This window comes from Musa acuminata, chromosome BXJ2-3 (assembly GCF_036884655.1).
Source record: "Musa acuminata AAA Group cultivar baxijiao chromosome BXJ2-3, Cavendish_Baxijiao_AAA, whole genome shotgun sequence".
Lineage (NCBI taxonomy): Eukaryota > Viridiplantae > Streptophyta > Magnoliopsida > Zingiberales > Musaceae > Musa > Musa acuminata.
Genome location: NC_088340.1, coordinates 44,311,512 through 44,326,425, shown reverse-complemented (window position 1 = coordinate 44,326,425; position 14,914 = coordinate 44,311,512). Strand labels below are relative to the sequence as shown.

General features: G+C 39.8%; 2 protein-coding genes across 5 annotated transcripts; both read right to left on the bottom strand.

Moving 5' to 3' along the window:
- Positions 1–235: 235 nt before the first annotated feature.
- On the bottom strand, positions 236–4,646 carry LOC103979705 (trifunctional UDP-glucose 4,6-dehydratase/UDP-4-keto-6-deoxy-D-glucose 3,5-epimerase/UDP-4-keto-L-rhamnose-reductase RHM1). Of its 4 annotated transcripts, none has more exons than XR_010485567.1 (5): positions 4,428–4,645; positions 2,256–3,847; positions 1,895–2,151; positions 1,680–1,805; positions 377–509 (listed from the first exon to the last, which is right to left on the bottom strand). XR_010485567.1 is itself a non-coding variant. In XM_065101591.1 (4 exons), exons 2-4 carry the CDS (start codon positions 3,831–3,833, stop codon positions 1,793–1,795), a joined length of 1,848 nt encoding a protein of 615 aa, XP_064957663.1. In that variant the 5' UTR covers positions 3,834–3,847; positions 4,428–4,645; the 3' UTR covers positions 516–1,792. The 4 variants fall into 4 exon arrangements, 2 of the variants coding, with proteins under 2 accessions (XP_064957664.1, XP_064957663.1); XR_010485566.1 differs by having other exon boundaries at positions 384–509; positions 1,506–1,805; XM_065101591.1 differs by lacking the exon at positions 377–509 and having other exon boundaries at positions 516–1,805.
- Positions 4,647–5,574: 928 nt separating this feature from the next.
- LOC135608559 (trifunctional UDP-glucose 4,6-dehydratase/UDP-4-keto-6-deoxy-D-glucose 3,5-epimerase/UDP-4-keto-L-rhamnose-reductase RHM1-like) lies at positions 5,575–8,999 on the bottom strand. The gene is made up of 3 exons (XM_065101590.1): positions 8,709–8,999; positions 6,427–8,015; positions 5,575–6,326 (listed from the first exon to the last, which is right to left on the bottom strand). Exons 2-3 carry the CDS (start codon positions 7,999–8,001, stop codon positions 5,874–5,876), a joined length of 2,028 nt encoding a protein of 675 aa, XP_064957662.1. The 5' UTR covers positions 8,002–8,015; positions 8,709–8,999; the 3' UTR covers positions 5,575–5,873.
- Between the last annotated feature and the right edge of the window lie 5,915 nt (positions 9,000–14,914).

The window sequence follows — 14,914 nt, the reverse complement described above, 5'->3', positions numbered from 1 at the left end:
CCATGCAAGCTTAAAAAACACGAAACGCGCGGACTTCTTGGACATAGAATATGGAGGATGTAGTTTTTATATTCATTTTGGGTTGTTTGATAAATATGAGAATGACTTTGATTATGACACGTTGATCCATTGGTTTATTTGACTAATTGCTACATGAAAGAACGGTAGTTTTTCTGTCTGATAACAGTATTCTCATTATGAAAACAGTAAAAATATATAAGCATTAAAGAAGATAAAATAAATCATATATGACTTTACGATTTTGTTATCGTTGTTTGTCAAGCAAAAAATGAAAACAAATAAAAAGAAACTTAAAAAGAAAATATATGAGACACTGCCAAATCCATCTCCGCCGAGTTTGACATCATATTGACTAGGAAATGTGTCGATGGAATTCGACCCCATTGAGACCATCTCATGCACAGGCTGATGATAACCAAGTCTGTCTGTCTGTCCATTGACGCAGCAGCAGTTTTGAGTTTCAGCAGAAAACGGTTCAACATGGCACGCTGATACAGGAAACAAAAATTCAGCTATCATTCGTCAATCATACATAATTTACTTGAGCTGAAGAAATTATCTGGGACAAAGATCAGCACACAACATAAGTAGAGATTTTAGCACTTAAGCTGTAGAAATCATCTTGGACAAACAACATCGCACAACAAAAGTAAAGATCAGTTGACTGAAAACACTAGAGTTATAGTATCAACGAAGTTCTTCAACTGAGAAATCAACCACCGGGTGAAACAACAACATCCATAACCTCAATCAGCAAGCTTGTCACCATGGTAATAAGATATTCAATACAATAAGCCAACATGAATTCGCTTACAGAACAGGAAGAAATATCACCAGAGCATCCAAAGTACAAGAAATTGAAAAAGTATGAACATAGGTGAATCAAGCATTTCTCATGTTGACTCATTAAAGAAAACCTGAAAAATACTTTTTCAACAAATCGACTAGGAAACTCAAAAACGTTTTCACTGAGCAATGATATTATTTAAACATTCTTCCAAATAACATCCTTTGATCAATCTCAACAATAACATCCACCTCTTGTCAAAACTGATTTCCTGTTAATGAAAGGCAACTAAGTACCCACCCGAACAAGTATTTTAATCACCCCTCATCCTCCCCCCCACCATCCATGTCATAGTTATCCTCTGTACTTTGTTCCATGTTCACCAGAATCAACTAATAAACAATAATTCAAAATACTAAACAAAATGTGCACAACTAGCAGATCACACACGATTATAAATAAATAAAAAATCAAACTACATTTCGAACTCCAAAGTGCACGAGATCAAAAGATAATTATAGATTCCATAGAAATATTCTGAAAGTAGAGGAAGAAAATGACAAATAGAATGTAGAATGTAAAAACAAATGGATGCATCAAAAAGAATGTAGCTAGTAAATTGGACAGTCCAAATTTAGAGGACAAATAATAATAGTCTCTTGTAAAGAAACTAAACAAGAACAACAAAACAGACTACCTAATAAAATTAATCAAGTTTTTCCTCCTGCTTAGATAAGTATTCCTGATGCAGAGTTTGTATGATGATAGTCATACTGCCATGTGTTGGATGACATTAATGATGTCATTAATCAAGTTTGTATTGATGAAAGTCGTACTGTGACATTGAGGAAGCTTATCAGTGAGAAAGGACCTGGATGGTTGGCTCAAAAACACATTTGATGAGAGAATCTTTGATGGACAACAACTCGGGAGACTCACTCTTCAATTTTGTAGTATCCATCTCGTTATTGCTTCGAGGTGCTACTATGACTTTAGCCTGTATTTCCAGTGTAAAATAGATCCATTAAAAGCAGGGGTCAATGTAGATCTTCTACATTTCTAGGATTTAGGGTTAAGGGTTTCTACAGCTTCGAATCCATCTCATTGTGGCTCACCACACCAGGATTGGTAAAGTTCCATACGCCTCTGCAATTTCTCTTTGCCATCTCAATTGAAATGGGGACAAGTTCATCTAAAACCATCATGCTATTTGGAATGTTCACAACTTTGTCATAACAAGTAATTTTAGTAATGAATTTACATGGATTGCTACGATCAGAAGATATTGGCACTTGAACTCTAAGGGTACAGACATTATCATATTCCCTCAAAAGCTCTTCAACCTGTGTCACAGACCAACAATAACTAATTTGTTAGCTTTTAAGAATATGCAAAAAAAACATTAAGTTAGAAAAGATAATTTCATTAAATGCAAGGCAAAAATTACCATTGCTTTAGTTTTCGAATAGAAGGATCCAATAAAGTTTGGATTGTCTTCCACCGTGAATCCAGTGCCCGACCCTTCAGGATGTTTAGCATCATGCTCGAAAATACAACCGGTAGCATAATTCATCAGTAACAGGTCATGCTCCCTACAAACATCCGCTAAAGTCAGAGTTCCCACGACAATCGACCGAATTGTCTCCTGCTTATGAGATTCGCACCAGTCAACATTAGGTCTACCAGTCACACCAGCAGCATTGAAAACATGAGTTGGCTTCACGTTCTGAATGTCCAGTATGATATGGGAACGCTCTTCCAAACGCCCCCTTCCATACTCATATGGTATGCCCTGCTTCTCGCATACCTTGCCAAGAAGGCACCCTATCCATCCAGTTCTACCATAGATCAAGAACTTCAAATATGATTTCTTAGGTGGCATCACACTGCTTTTTGAGGCAGGATGCACCATCCCATTCTGAATATTAGAGGTCATCGACTGAGAAGCCATGGACTTGGTTTCTTCAGAACCATCAATATGCCTTTCAATACCAGGCATCATCAACATCTGTGGATGAGCCAAAAGTGCTCCTGAAACATCTCCCCACCAATCTGGATGGCTCATATACCACTCCATCGTCTTCTTGAGTCCATCATCCCATGCAGTCCGCTCCGACCATCCCAGGTTCTTCAGCTTCTGATAATCCAAAAAGTACCTCTGGTCATTGAAAGGCCGATTTTCCACAAACTGAATGACCTTATCTGGGTCTAGTGAAAAAAGTGCACAGATGTCCTTCGCCACATCAATCACTCTCCTTTCTATCTTTGTGCCGATATTATAAACATGCCCAACTTCTCCTTTGTGGAGGATGACATCAAAAGCCTCTGCAACATCCTCACAGTACAAAAAGCTTCTAGCATTGGAGCCATCACCGTAAATCGGAAGTGGCTGCCCTCTCATGGCCAAAAGAATAAATTTTGGGATCAGCTTCTCCGGAAATTGAAATGGCCCATACACATTGTTTCCTCGGGTAGTGATCACAGGCAAGCCGTATGACTTTCCATAAGCCATAACAAGCATCTCAGCCCCGGCTTTTGTTGCCGAGTATGGGTTGGTTGGCAGAAGTTGAGACCCCTCGTGTTTGCCAACCGTGGCATCCTCATCTGTCTCTCCATAGACCTCATCAGTGCTAACATAGATAAACCTCCTAACCCGACCAGTGACGTTGCAGGCATCCAGGAGAACGTGGGTGCCGTAGATGTTGTTCTTGGTGAACTCAAAGGAGTTACCAAAAGAATTATCAACATGGGTCTGGGCTGCAAAATGCATGATGGTATCAATCGATTCGGTGATCAGGAGGTCGTTGATGAGGTCAGCGCTCCTAATATCATCCTCGACAAACTTGAAGTTGGGAGAGGGGCGTGATGGGTTGAGGTTATTGAGGTTGGAGCAGTAATCAAGCTTGTCGAGAACCACGATCTTGTACTGGGGGTAGTTACAAACGAGGCGGTTGGCGACATGGGACGCAATGAAGCCTGCCGCTCCGGTTATGAGTATGTTTTTGGGTTTGTACGTAGCCGCCATCTACAGACTGAACTCTGCCAAACAAAGATCGCACATTGTCCACACATGGCAGCAAGCAACTTGCAAACTAATCTGAAGCAATAATTACAGAAAAGAAGACCATAAATTGCTCACAGATGGCAAACGGGATCGTAAAATATTCTGGGGAAAAGGTAAAAGTCGAACATTTTTGGTCGATTAGGGGTTTCCACCCGCGCTTGAATTTGACGATAACAAGATACACCAACCGGAATCGCGAAAATAAGGAACCAAAATCCGTATATCTTGAACAGAGCAACAAATACAACCAGTTATCTATCAATGTGATGTGAATCAAAGAATAATAGTTCTCGAGTCATCAGAACCAGAAATATCGAATCAAAAAGGCTCCACGGATCAACAACGAAATCATCAAATCTATATTCCATTAAACGGTCAGCCAATTCATCAAACACAGAATGCACAAGAAAATAACCGATCCGGTCCAGGTCACGTGTCATTCGAGAAAACCCGACGAGAACCAAATCCAGATCTGAAGGTAATGCAATGCCCATCGCAACAACTCGAAAACAAGTACCAACAACAGATGGATAGGGAGGGAGAGGAAAAGCTTACGCGAGATGGTGAGCAGGAGGAGGGAGGAACGGGGAAGGCTTATTCCGACAGGAGAACGAGTAAGTCCCACCGGATGCGAAGCGGCGATGAGAAAAGGAATGGCGGAATGCGGAGCGGCGATGAGAAAGGTGATTAATGAGGCGGTTAAAGAGATAAGGACAGACTTGAGGAGGTGAACGGAACCTCTAAACAATCACATGCGAAGCACGTGCGTCCCACCACGCGCACGCTTCTCGCCATCTTCTGGAAAAGGCGCGATCAACTTCTTGGTTCGTTCATTCATCATTAAAAGCCTTATTGGGACGAGAAAGAGAGCCAAACACGGCTCAATCCTTTCATCCACGAACCTGTCAGGTGTGAATTGCGCTGTTGCTGCCTCGACTACGGGGGAATGAAGTCATTCTCCTCCAGTCTGATATTTTCTAAGGGAAACTTGAGAAGTTCAGCAGATTTCTTTCGACAATATATTTATCATCGGTTGCCTTCTTCGATGGAGATTTTATATATATATATATATATATATATATATATATATATAATGCATAGTAAAAAGGATAATTTTTATTAAAAATCTCTTACTTTTTAGCTTTTTTGGAAGGTGTTCATGTTTTTAATATTTTAGAGATAGTATTCATATTACCTTTAATTTAATAAATAACTCCCCCTCGACAGTCGATAGTCGATAGTCGATAGTCGATAGTCGAGCCCTCCTCTCCCTCTTCACTGGTCGGTCAACCTCGACGGAGGATGAGGGGAGACGATCAGGACAGGACTCCTCCCTTCTCCCCCTCGTGGCCCGAACGTCCAATCCCACGATCACGACATGTCAGTGCTTGTGCTGATGACGACTGAGATCTCACAGTAGTAACATCCAATGTCAACCTCTTGTCAAAACAGAGTTCCTGTTAATGAAAGGCGACTTGGTGCCTTCCTGAAGATTAGCTCCATGCCTACTTGGCAATTCACCAGGATCAACTAGTAAAAAATGATTCAAAATAATAAACAAAATGTACACAATCAAAAAAATAAGCAAACTGGATATCCATGATTTGGACTCCATTGCGCACAAAGATCAAAAGATAGATTCCATAGAAATATTCACAAAGTAGAAGAAGTAGAAAAAAAATGACAAATAGAATGCAGAATGTAAACAATAAATGGATGCATTAACAGAATGAAGCTACTACATGCCACATAAAGTGGACAGTACAAATTTAGAAGACAAAAATAATAATAGCCTCTTGTAAAGAACCTAAACAAGAACAAGGCAGACTACCTAATAAAATTAATCAGGTTTTTCCTCCCGCCTAGAAAAAGTATTCCTGATGCAGAGTTTGTCTTATGATAGTCATACTGCAAAGTATTAGATGACATTAATGATTAAAAGACTAAGGGTCAACTGCTTAGTTCCAAAGTCTAGGGAAACTGTGAAATTGAGGAAGCCTATCAGTGAGAAAGGACCTTCTTGTTTGGCTCAAAAACAAACTTGATGAGAGAATCTTTGATGGACAACAACTCAGGAAACTCTCTCTTTAATTTTGTAGCATCCATCTCATTGTTGCTTCGAGGTGCAACTATGACTTTAGCCTGTTCTTCCAATGTAAAATTGGTCCACTTAAAGCTGGGATCAATGTAGCTCCTGTACATCTCTAGGATCTCATTGTGGCTCACCACACCAGGATTGGTAAAGTTCCATATTCCTCTGCAATTTCTCTTTGCCATCTCAATTGAAATGGGGAGAAGTTCGTCTAAAACCGTCATGCTATTTGGAATGTTCACAACTTTGTCATAACGAGCGATTTTGGTAATGAAGTTACGTGGATTGCTAAGATCAGAAGATATTGGCATTCGAACTCTAAGGATACAGACATTCTCATATTCCCTCAAAAGCTCTTCAACCTGCATCATGGCCCAACAATAACTAATTTGTTAGCTTTTAAGAATACACAAAATAACATAAGTTTGAAAAGATAATTTCTTTAAATGCAACAAAAAGTACCATTGCTTTAGTTTTTGAATAGAAGGATCCAATAAAGTTTGGCTTGTCTTCCTCCTTGAATCCGATGCCCGACCCTTCAGGATGTTTAGCATCATACTCGAAAATACAACCGGTAGCATAATTCATCAGTAACAGGTCATGATCCCTACAGACATCTGCCAAATTCAGAGTTCCCACAACATTCGTGCGAATTGTCTCCTGCTTATGAGATTCGCACCAGTCAACATTAGGTCTACCAGTCACACCAGCAGCATTGAAAACATGAGTTGGCTTCACATTCTGAATGTCAAGTATGAGATGGGAACGCTCTTCCAAACGACCCCTTCCATACTCGTATGGTATCCCCTGCTTCTCGCATATCTTGCCAAGAAGGCCCCCTATCCATCCAGTCCTACCGTATATCAAGAACTTCAAATATGGTTTCTTAGGAGGTGCCACACTGCTTCTTGCAGCAGGAACCACCATCCGGTTCTGACTATTAGTGGTCGTTGACTGCAAAGACATGGACTTGGTTTCTTCAGACCCATCAGTATGCCTTTCAATACCAGGCATCATCAACATCCGTGGATGAGGTAAAAGTGCTCCTGAAACATCTCCCCACCAATCTGGATGGCTCATATACCACTCCATCGTCTTCTTGAGTCCATCATCCCATGCAGTCCGCTCCGACCATCCCAGGTTCTTCAGCTTCTGATCATCCAAAAAGTACCTCTGGTCATTGAAAGGTCGATTCTCCACAAACTGAATAACCTTAACTGGGTCTAGTGAAAAAAGTGCACAGATGTCCCTCGCTACATCAATCACTCTCCTTTCTCTCTTTGTGCCGATATTATAAACATGCCCAACTTCTCCTCTGTGGAGGATGACCTCAAAAGCTTCTGCAACATCTTCAGAGTACAAATAGCTTCTCACATTTGAGCCATCACCGTGAATTGGAAGTGGCTGCCCTCTCATGGCCAAGAGAATAAATTTTGGGATCAGCTTCTCAGGGAATTGATTTGGCCCATACACATTGTTTCCTCGGGTAGTGATCACAGGCAAGCCATATGACCTTCCATAAGCCATAACAAGCATCTCAGCCCCAGCCTTTGTTGCCGAGTATGGGTTGGTTGGCAGAAGTTGAGATGCCTCGTGGTTGCCAACCACAGCGTCCTCATCAGTCTCTCCGTAGACCTCATCAGTGCTAACATGGATAAACCTCTTAATCTGACCAGTGACCTTGCAGGCCTCCAGGAGGACGTGGGTGCCATATATGTTGTTCTTGGTGAACTCAAAGGAGTTACCAAAAGAATTATCAACATGGGTCTGGGCTGCAAAATGCATGATGGTATCAATCGACTCGGTGATGAGGAGGTAGTTGACGAGGTCGGCGCTCCCAATATCACCCTTGACAAACTTGAAGTTCGGAGAGGAGCGCGACAGGTTGAGGTTCTTCAGGTTGGAGCAGTAATCAAGCTTGTCGAGAACCACGATCTTGTACTCGGGGTAGTTCCAAACGAGGCGGTTGGCAACATGGGACGCAATGAAGCCTGCCGCCCCTGTAATGAGGATGTTTTTGGGTTTGTACGTCGCCATCTATAAACTAAACTCTGCCAAAGAAAGATCGCACGTTGTCTACACATATCAGATCCAAAATCACAAGCGCTCATCGAGCAATTAAATTGCAAAGTGATTTGCAGCAATAAAAGAAGACCTAGAATTGCTCAGAAATCGGCAAACGTGATCGTAAAATATTCTGGCGACAACGTAAAATCGAACATTTTTTGGTCAATTAGGGTTTTCACCTACGCTTCAATTTGTCGATAACAAGATATGCCAACGAGAATCGCGAAAATAAGGAACCAAAATTTGTACATCTTGAACAGAACAACAAATGCAACCGGTTATCTATCAAGATGATGTGAATCATAGGTTGATTCTCGAGTCATCAGAACCACGAATATCGAATCAAAGGTTCCACGGAACAACAACGAAATCATCAAAACTACATTACAATTTAAGGTCGGGCAATTCATCAAACACAAAACGCATAAGTAATACACAAATCTAGCACGAGAACCGATCCGGTCCAGATCCCTTGTCATCCAAGAAAACCCTACGAGAACCAAATCCAGATCTGACGGAAAAGCAAGGCCTGCATGAAAAGGAACAACGAAAAAACGCATATTTTTTGCAGAAAAAAAGAAAAACACAGCTCCTAGAACAGCAAAAACCTATCGCAAGAACTCGAAAACAACTACCAACAGATCGATCGGGGGAGAGAGAGAGAGAGAGAGGCTTACGTGATCGGGAGCGGAAGGAGGGGAAGAGGGAAGCCTTCTCCCGACAAGAGAACGAGCGATGGGGAGGAAGAAAGGGAATCGAGAATGCGGGATGGCTGTGATACCCTGACCAACGCGGAGGTGATGAATGGGAACCGGCGACCGACAAGAAGGGGAGGATTTATCGCGTGAGCAGGGAGATGAGGGAGCTAATTAACGAGGCGTTAAGAGATGATGGAGAGATTTGAGGAGGTTGACGGAGGGAGGAGAGATCCAACGATCACATGACAAGAACGTTCGAGCCAACCCCCCGCCACCGTTCACGCATTTCTCGCCCACATCAAGACAGTAATAATATTTGTTCTTAAATAAAATAATAATAATAATAACAATAAATTTAAATATCAATCGCATTCGGTCACCTGCTAGGAAAAAAAAGTTGGTGACATTTTTGTTATTACAACGGGGTCTGATCCGTATGCGAGGAGTCGTTTAGAATGAAGTATCACTTCTCTAGACTCGTTCCTATACAAAGATAAAAGTCAAAAGTAATTTATCAAGCTGATCCTTTCGACGTTTAAGTTAGTTTCGAGATCTTTTCTATAATATAGAGTTAATGATATATTTTTATACTGACTTTAAGAAGAAAGAATATCCCATAAAGATTCCACAAGAAAAATAATTCGTAATCAATGTTTCTAAATTTTCGAGAATATTCCTATGAATATTTCACAAAGAAGACGATTCATAAATGACCCGAGCTATCTAGACTTTCGAGAATATTCCTATAAATATTTTATAAGGGAGATAATTCAAATATTATACATGGGAGGTAATTCGAAACCAACTCGAGCTGTCCCTTGGACTTCAATAAATATTAATGTAAATATTCTACAATGGAGATAGTTCGTAATCAACTCGAGTTATCCTCTTAGATTTTCAAGAATATTCCTATGAATACTCAATAGGAGAAGCTTCTAAAAATATTTCTATAAATATTTTACATAGGAGGCAACTCACCAGAGTTGCCTTTTGGAATCTTATACACATGGTCAAAAGGGTATTGATCTTACGTGGCATTGATGTAATGAACGATGGCTAGTGATTTTATATTCCCTATCATTTATTCCTTCCCCCTCCGGAAAATATACTTTGGTGCTTTTTTACGGTTAGAATTACGTCATTTGATTTTTTTTCTTTCTTTTTTATCTTATGTAGGTCAAGTTTTCATGCATCTAAGACGTACTTTACCTTGTGCTTTCGTCATAGTAGGTTTTACATAGCGTGAGTTGGATTTTCGTTAACTTGTGTGTCTCAAACGCCTCTCTAGCTCGATCTTTCACTATAACAGATTTCTTTTCTATGTGCAACAAGTTTTCCTAACACATGCATCTTGGGCATACTTCACCTTGTGCTTCTAACATAGTAGGTTTTACTTGGCACAAGTAAAATTTTTCTCAACTCATGCGCCTTATTTCAGAGGCCTTATCCACTGTTGAGCTACTCCGTAATATTTTCGTTCATCTTTTTGTAGATCGATGTCTAATTTTGGTTGTAGGGATCTGGTTTATCTATTGTAATTTTTCTTATAGTATCCTTAATAGGACTCGAGGGTTCCCTTAAGGATAAAACTTTAAGTTGGAGATGTGTCATATTGTTGGTAATACCCCACATTCTATTATACTAAGGCGATATGTCTCATCTTGGATGATTTTGATGACTCGGTATGGTCCTTCCTAGTTTAGTGCTAGCATTCCTCGGGATCGAGTCTGATTACTTATATTAGCCTTGCGTAGCACAAAATCTCCTAGTCGAATTCTCAAAGGACAAATATCTTGGTCGTAGAGCTTGGCCACTACCTTCTTATAACTTATAATTCTCAGATAGGCAACTACTCAAGTCTCATTGACTAAGTTGAGTCTGGCTCAAAGTCCTACTTTATAAGAGATTCTTCGTTAAAGTTCCCAATATGAGGTGTTGGGAAAACTATCTCAAGTGGCATAACAACCTCGGTACATAAGGCTAGGGTAATGGGGATTCTTTCAGTATGGTCTTAGGTCTTAGGTGTCATTCAAGAAGTCCATAGAATGCTTAATAACTCATCCACTTGGGTTACGTTCGATCCGACGACTTGCTTTTTTAAGACCTTTAAGGATAGATCGGTTGATGAATTTGGTAAAATTATTGATTTGAGATTGAGCCACTAAGTTAAATCCTAGCTGGATTTTATAGGACTAGGAACTTACTGAATTTTAGGTTGTTGAACTAAGTCCCGTTATATGTTATGAGAGTCTTTGGTATATCGAAACGGGTGATAATATTCTTTCGTATAAACCTCTTGACTTGTTTCTTAATTACTAATGCTAACGGCTTAGCATCTACCGACTATGCGAAATAATCGATCCCTACGATGAGGAACCTTCATTAACCCAAAGTCGATTGGAAGGGCCTGAGAAGGTCCATACCCCATTCAGCAAATGATCACCCGCAATTGATCGAGCTAAAGGGGACTGCTTGTTGTCATGGCATATGAGCAAATTCCTAGCACATGTAGCACCTTTGAGTGAAAGCGATTGTATCTTTGCGTAGTGTGGGCTAGTAGAACCATTATCGAAATACCTTGAAGGCAAGGGTCCACCTATCGATGTGTTCTCCATATATACTCTCATGTACCTTGGTAAGCACCATCTTAGCTTCATGGGGTTTTAAGCATCTGAGGAGCAGTTGGTTGGATAACTTGCAATATAGGAGACCATTGATTAGACAATACCATACTTGGTGGTGCTTGACTATTCGAGCCATTGCAGGATTGGTTGGGAGCATCATGTCTTTTTGTAGAATAGGATCTCATCCATCTAGTTTGGTTCTTCCTTGACCATAGTCTTGTCGAACTTCTCAATAGCTCGAATGGAAAATGTCTTGACCAGTGGACAACCTTGTTCGAGAGTTAGGGTAGATGCTAATTGGGCAAGTGCATCCACTTTGATTTTTTTTCACGTGATATTCGAAACACATGGAGTCAGGAGAAGCTGTGAGCCAATTTTTACATGTTAGTGAGGTTCTTTGTTATGGTTGTATCTCAGGCTTTATAGTTTTCTTCTACCTAGCTTACGACTAATTACGAGTCATTGAATATTTTTAATTCTTAGACTTAGAGTTCCTATGCGAGTTGAAGTCCCGAGAGGAGTGTCTTGTATTCAGCCTTATTGTTAGAAAATTTAAATTCGAATATGAGGGCTTACTCATGCACCTGCTAGTCTGAGCCCTTTTAGATAATATCGACGCCACTAATCTTTTAGGTGGTTGAGTCACTGACAAATAATGTCCATGGTGTGGGAGTATGGTTGTCGTCCTCAAGTGAGGGAGTCAGCTTCGAGATGAAATATGCTAGAGCCTAGGCTTTTATGATAGTTCTTGGCATATATTATATATCAAACTCACTCGACTCTATGGACCATTTCGGTAGTTATTCTGAGATGTCAAACGGAGATTAAACCTATTTGAGTGGATGGTTGATAATGACATGCATGACATGCACTTGAAAGTATAGACAAAACTTTCTCACTACGAGAACTAGTTCAAATGCTAGTCGCTTTATACATGGGTATCACTCCTAGAGTCTGCTTTGAACATGGCTAATGTAATAGATAGGCCTTTGACTTTTTGCATTGTCTTGGATTAGTACGAAACAGATGCTCAGGTTAATGGTGACAAAATAGAGATTTAGAATTTCTCCCAAGGTGAAGGTCAACTAATCGAGATAGGAATCGACTTAGTGTCACCATTTGCCCCATTAACCATTGGACTTTTTTTATCGATCGAGGTGGGCAAATTTCCAATATGGCTTGTATCATTTTAGGATTTGCGTCTATCCCCCTCTAGTATATAATGAATCCGATAAACTTTCGTGAGCTAACTCCGAAAATACATTTGGTTGGATTAAGATGAATGTTGAATCTTTTTAAGATTTGAAAAGTTTCAACTAGGTTTGTCTAAGTGTGAGTTGGTCATTCTGCTCTTGACTATCATGTTATCTATATATACTTCAATATTCCTCTCGATATTGTGCTTTATGATTTTATTTATCATCCTTTGGTATGTTGTCTCCTACATTTTTTAGTCTATACGACATGACTTAGTAGCAATATGTGTCTTTGTTGGTGATGAAGGATATGTGTTCTTAATCTTTTAGTATCATTTTTATTTGGTTATACACTAAAAATACATCGATGAAAGTGAGGAGATCATGACCCAAGGTGGCATTGACCAGTTTATCTACCCGAGGGAGCGGATAGCTATCCTTTGAGTATACTTTGTTGAAATTCATATAGTCAACACACATCCTCTAGTTTCCATTTGACTTTTTAACAAGTATAATATTAGCAGGCCATTACGAGTATTGCACCTTGCTAATGAAGCCTACTCTTAATAGCTTGTCAATTTCATTACTAATAGCTTCCTAGCATTTGAAGGCAAATTTGTGGAACCTTTACTTGATTGGTCAAGCTCCAAGAGAGATGTTTAGATAATGTTAGGTCACATCTGGATTGATTCTTGGCATATCACTTATTAATCATGCGAACACCTCGGTGTACTTCTTGAGGAAGCTAATAAGTTGTACTCATGTCTCGTCAGGTAACATTACACACATCTTGATGACCAGATCGAGGTGAGCCTTATCCAAGGGTATTTTAATCAATGGTTCCACTGATTTTAGGTGTAAACGGGTTTGACAAAATCTCGAGAGTCTACAAGTAGTACCTTAGGTTGAACCTTCTTATACAAGGAGACCGTCATGAGGTAGCACTATCGGGATTCCCTTAGGTTGCTCCTTAATTTACCAATGTTGATATTAGTTGAGAACTTTATCATCATGTGGTGGTTTGATACTATTGCATGTAGTTTGTTCAATATAGGTCAACTTATAATAGCGTTGTATGCTAAGGAAATTTTACCACTATGAACTTGGTCATAACTATTTTGGAGTATGGCTCATCTCCAAATATAACATGTCAAGTCACAATTTCAAGAGAGGAGATTGTGTCGCGTGTGAATCCTATCAGTGAGGAAGCCATAAGGGTAAGGTCATTGGTCATAACCTAAGTTTTTGAAAAGCATCGACTTAGAGGATATTAACAAAGCTACCTATATCGATCATAACCCTCTTTACATGGACGCTGACCATTCTCACAGAGACCACCAAGGTATTATTATAGTTTGGGTGGATGTATTCTATTTTTTCCTCTCTAAAAGTTATTTATTGGTCACCTATAGTCTTGGGGTGCTTTCAAATAATGGCTCTAGTATAAGCTTTGTGAACCAAGGTACTATCTCCCCTTGAGGTTAGACTATTGATGATGATGTTGATTTGTCTTTAAACTGACTCTTGAGGTAAAAGTGATGATTCAAAACATCTTTAGATGAATCGCCCCTAAGGTGTTCTTACCATTTGAGCTCCTCAAACTGTCATGTTAGATCATGATAGTCCTATATATTATGGTTATAATCATAGTGAAAATGATAATATTTGATTTTGTTTCTTTTCTTAAGTTGAGTCGAAATCGATCGTGGGTCTTTTACTAAGCCTTTTTCTCTTATCTGCAAGAGAAATTCCATTATAGTCAAGTTCTATGGGTTAGTTTGGATCTCGAGTGAGGTAGGTCGGGTTGTTCATTTCTCCTTCATGGTGGTGACCTTGGGATAGGGGTGGATTATGGTTGCTCTTGCCTTAGTCTCTTGTGAGGTTCCCTATGCTTACTCGAGACCATTGTATCAGCAATAATATAATGATTGGCTCTATGAAGTCCTTCAAGTACCATTATTGGTGTTCTTTCTACTAACAACCATAAGAGGTGGGAGGGTTTTAGTCCTATTATAAAGGATTGAATCATGAGTGAGGAGTAAAGATTGTCAACGCCGAAGATCTTGTTGGTGTATCGGTCGACAAAATTCAAGATTATCTCCTCCTCATCTTGTCTTAGTCTGAGAAGTATTGTTATCGTGGGACTCAAACCCACATTCCCGAGGAAGTGAAGCTTAAACTCCTTTGCTAGTTGAGTGAAGGAGCTAATAGAAAACGGCGTTAGACGAGTGTACCACTCTATTACCAAACCTCTTAAGGTGGTCAAGATGATACAACACATTAAGGCATCTAAAGTTTCATATAGCAACATCGGAGTCCAGAAGGTAACGATGTGCTCCACTAGGTTAGTAGCGCTATTAAAGTT

What these genes read in the sequence shown, in the direction of transcription:
- LOC103979705 (XM_065101591.1), bottom strand. Translation starts at nt 3,833, where the DNA reads ATGGCGGCTACGTACAAACCCAAAAACATACTCATAACCGGAGCGGCA. An exon ending in ATTCGAAAACTAAAGCAATG is followed by an intron (nt 2,152 to 2,255) that starts GTAATTTTTGCC and finishes TCTGTGACACAG; the next exon opens with GTTGAAGAGCTTTTGAGGGA.
- LOC135608559 (XM_065101590.1), bottom strand. Translation starts at nt 8,001, where the DNA reads ATGGCGACGTACAAACCCAAAAACATCCTCATTACAGGGGCGGCAGGC. An exon ending in ATTCAAAAACTAAAGCAATG is followed by an intron (nt 6,327 to 6,426) that starts GTACTTTTTGTT and finishes GCCATGATGCAG; the next exon opens with GTTGAAGAGCTTTTGAGGGA.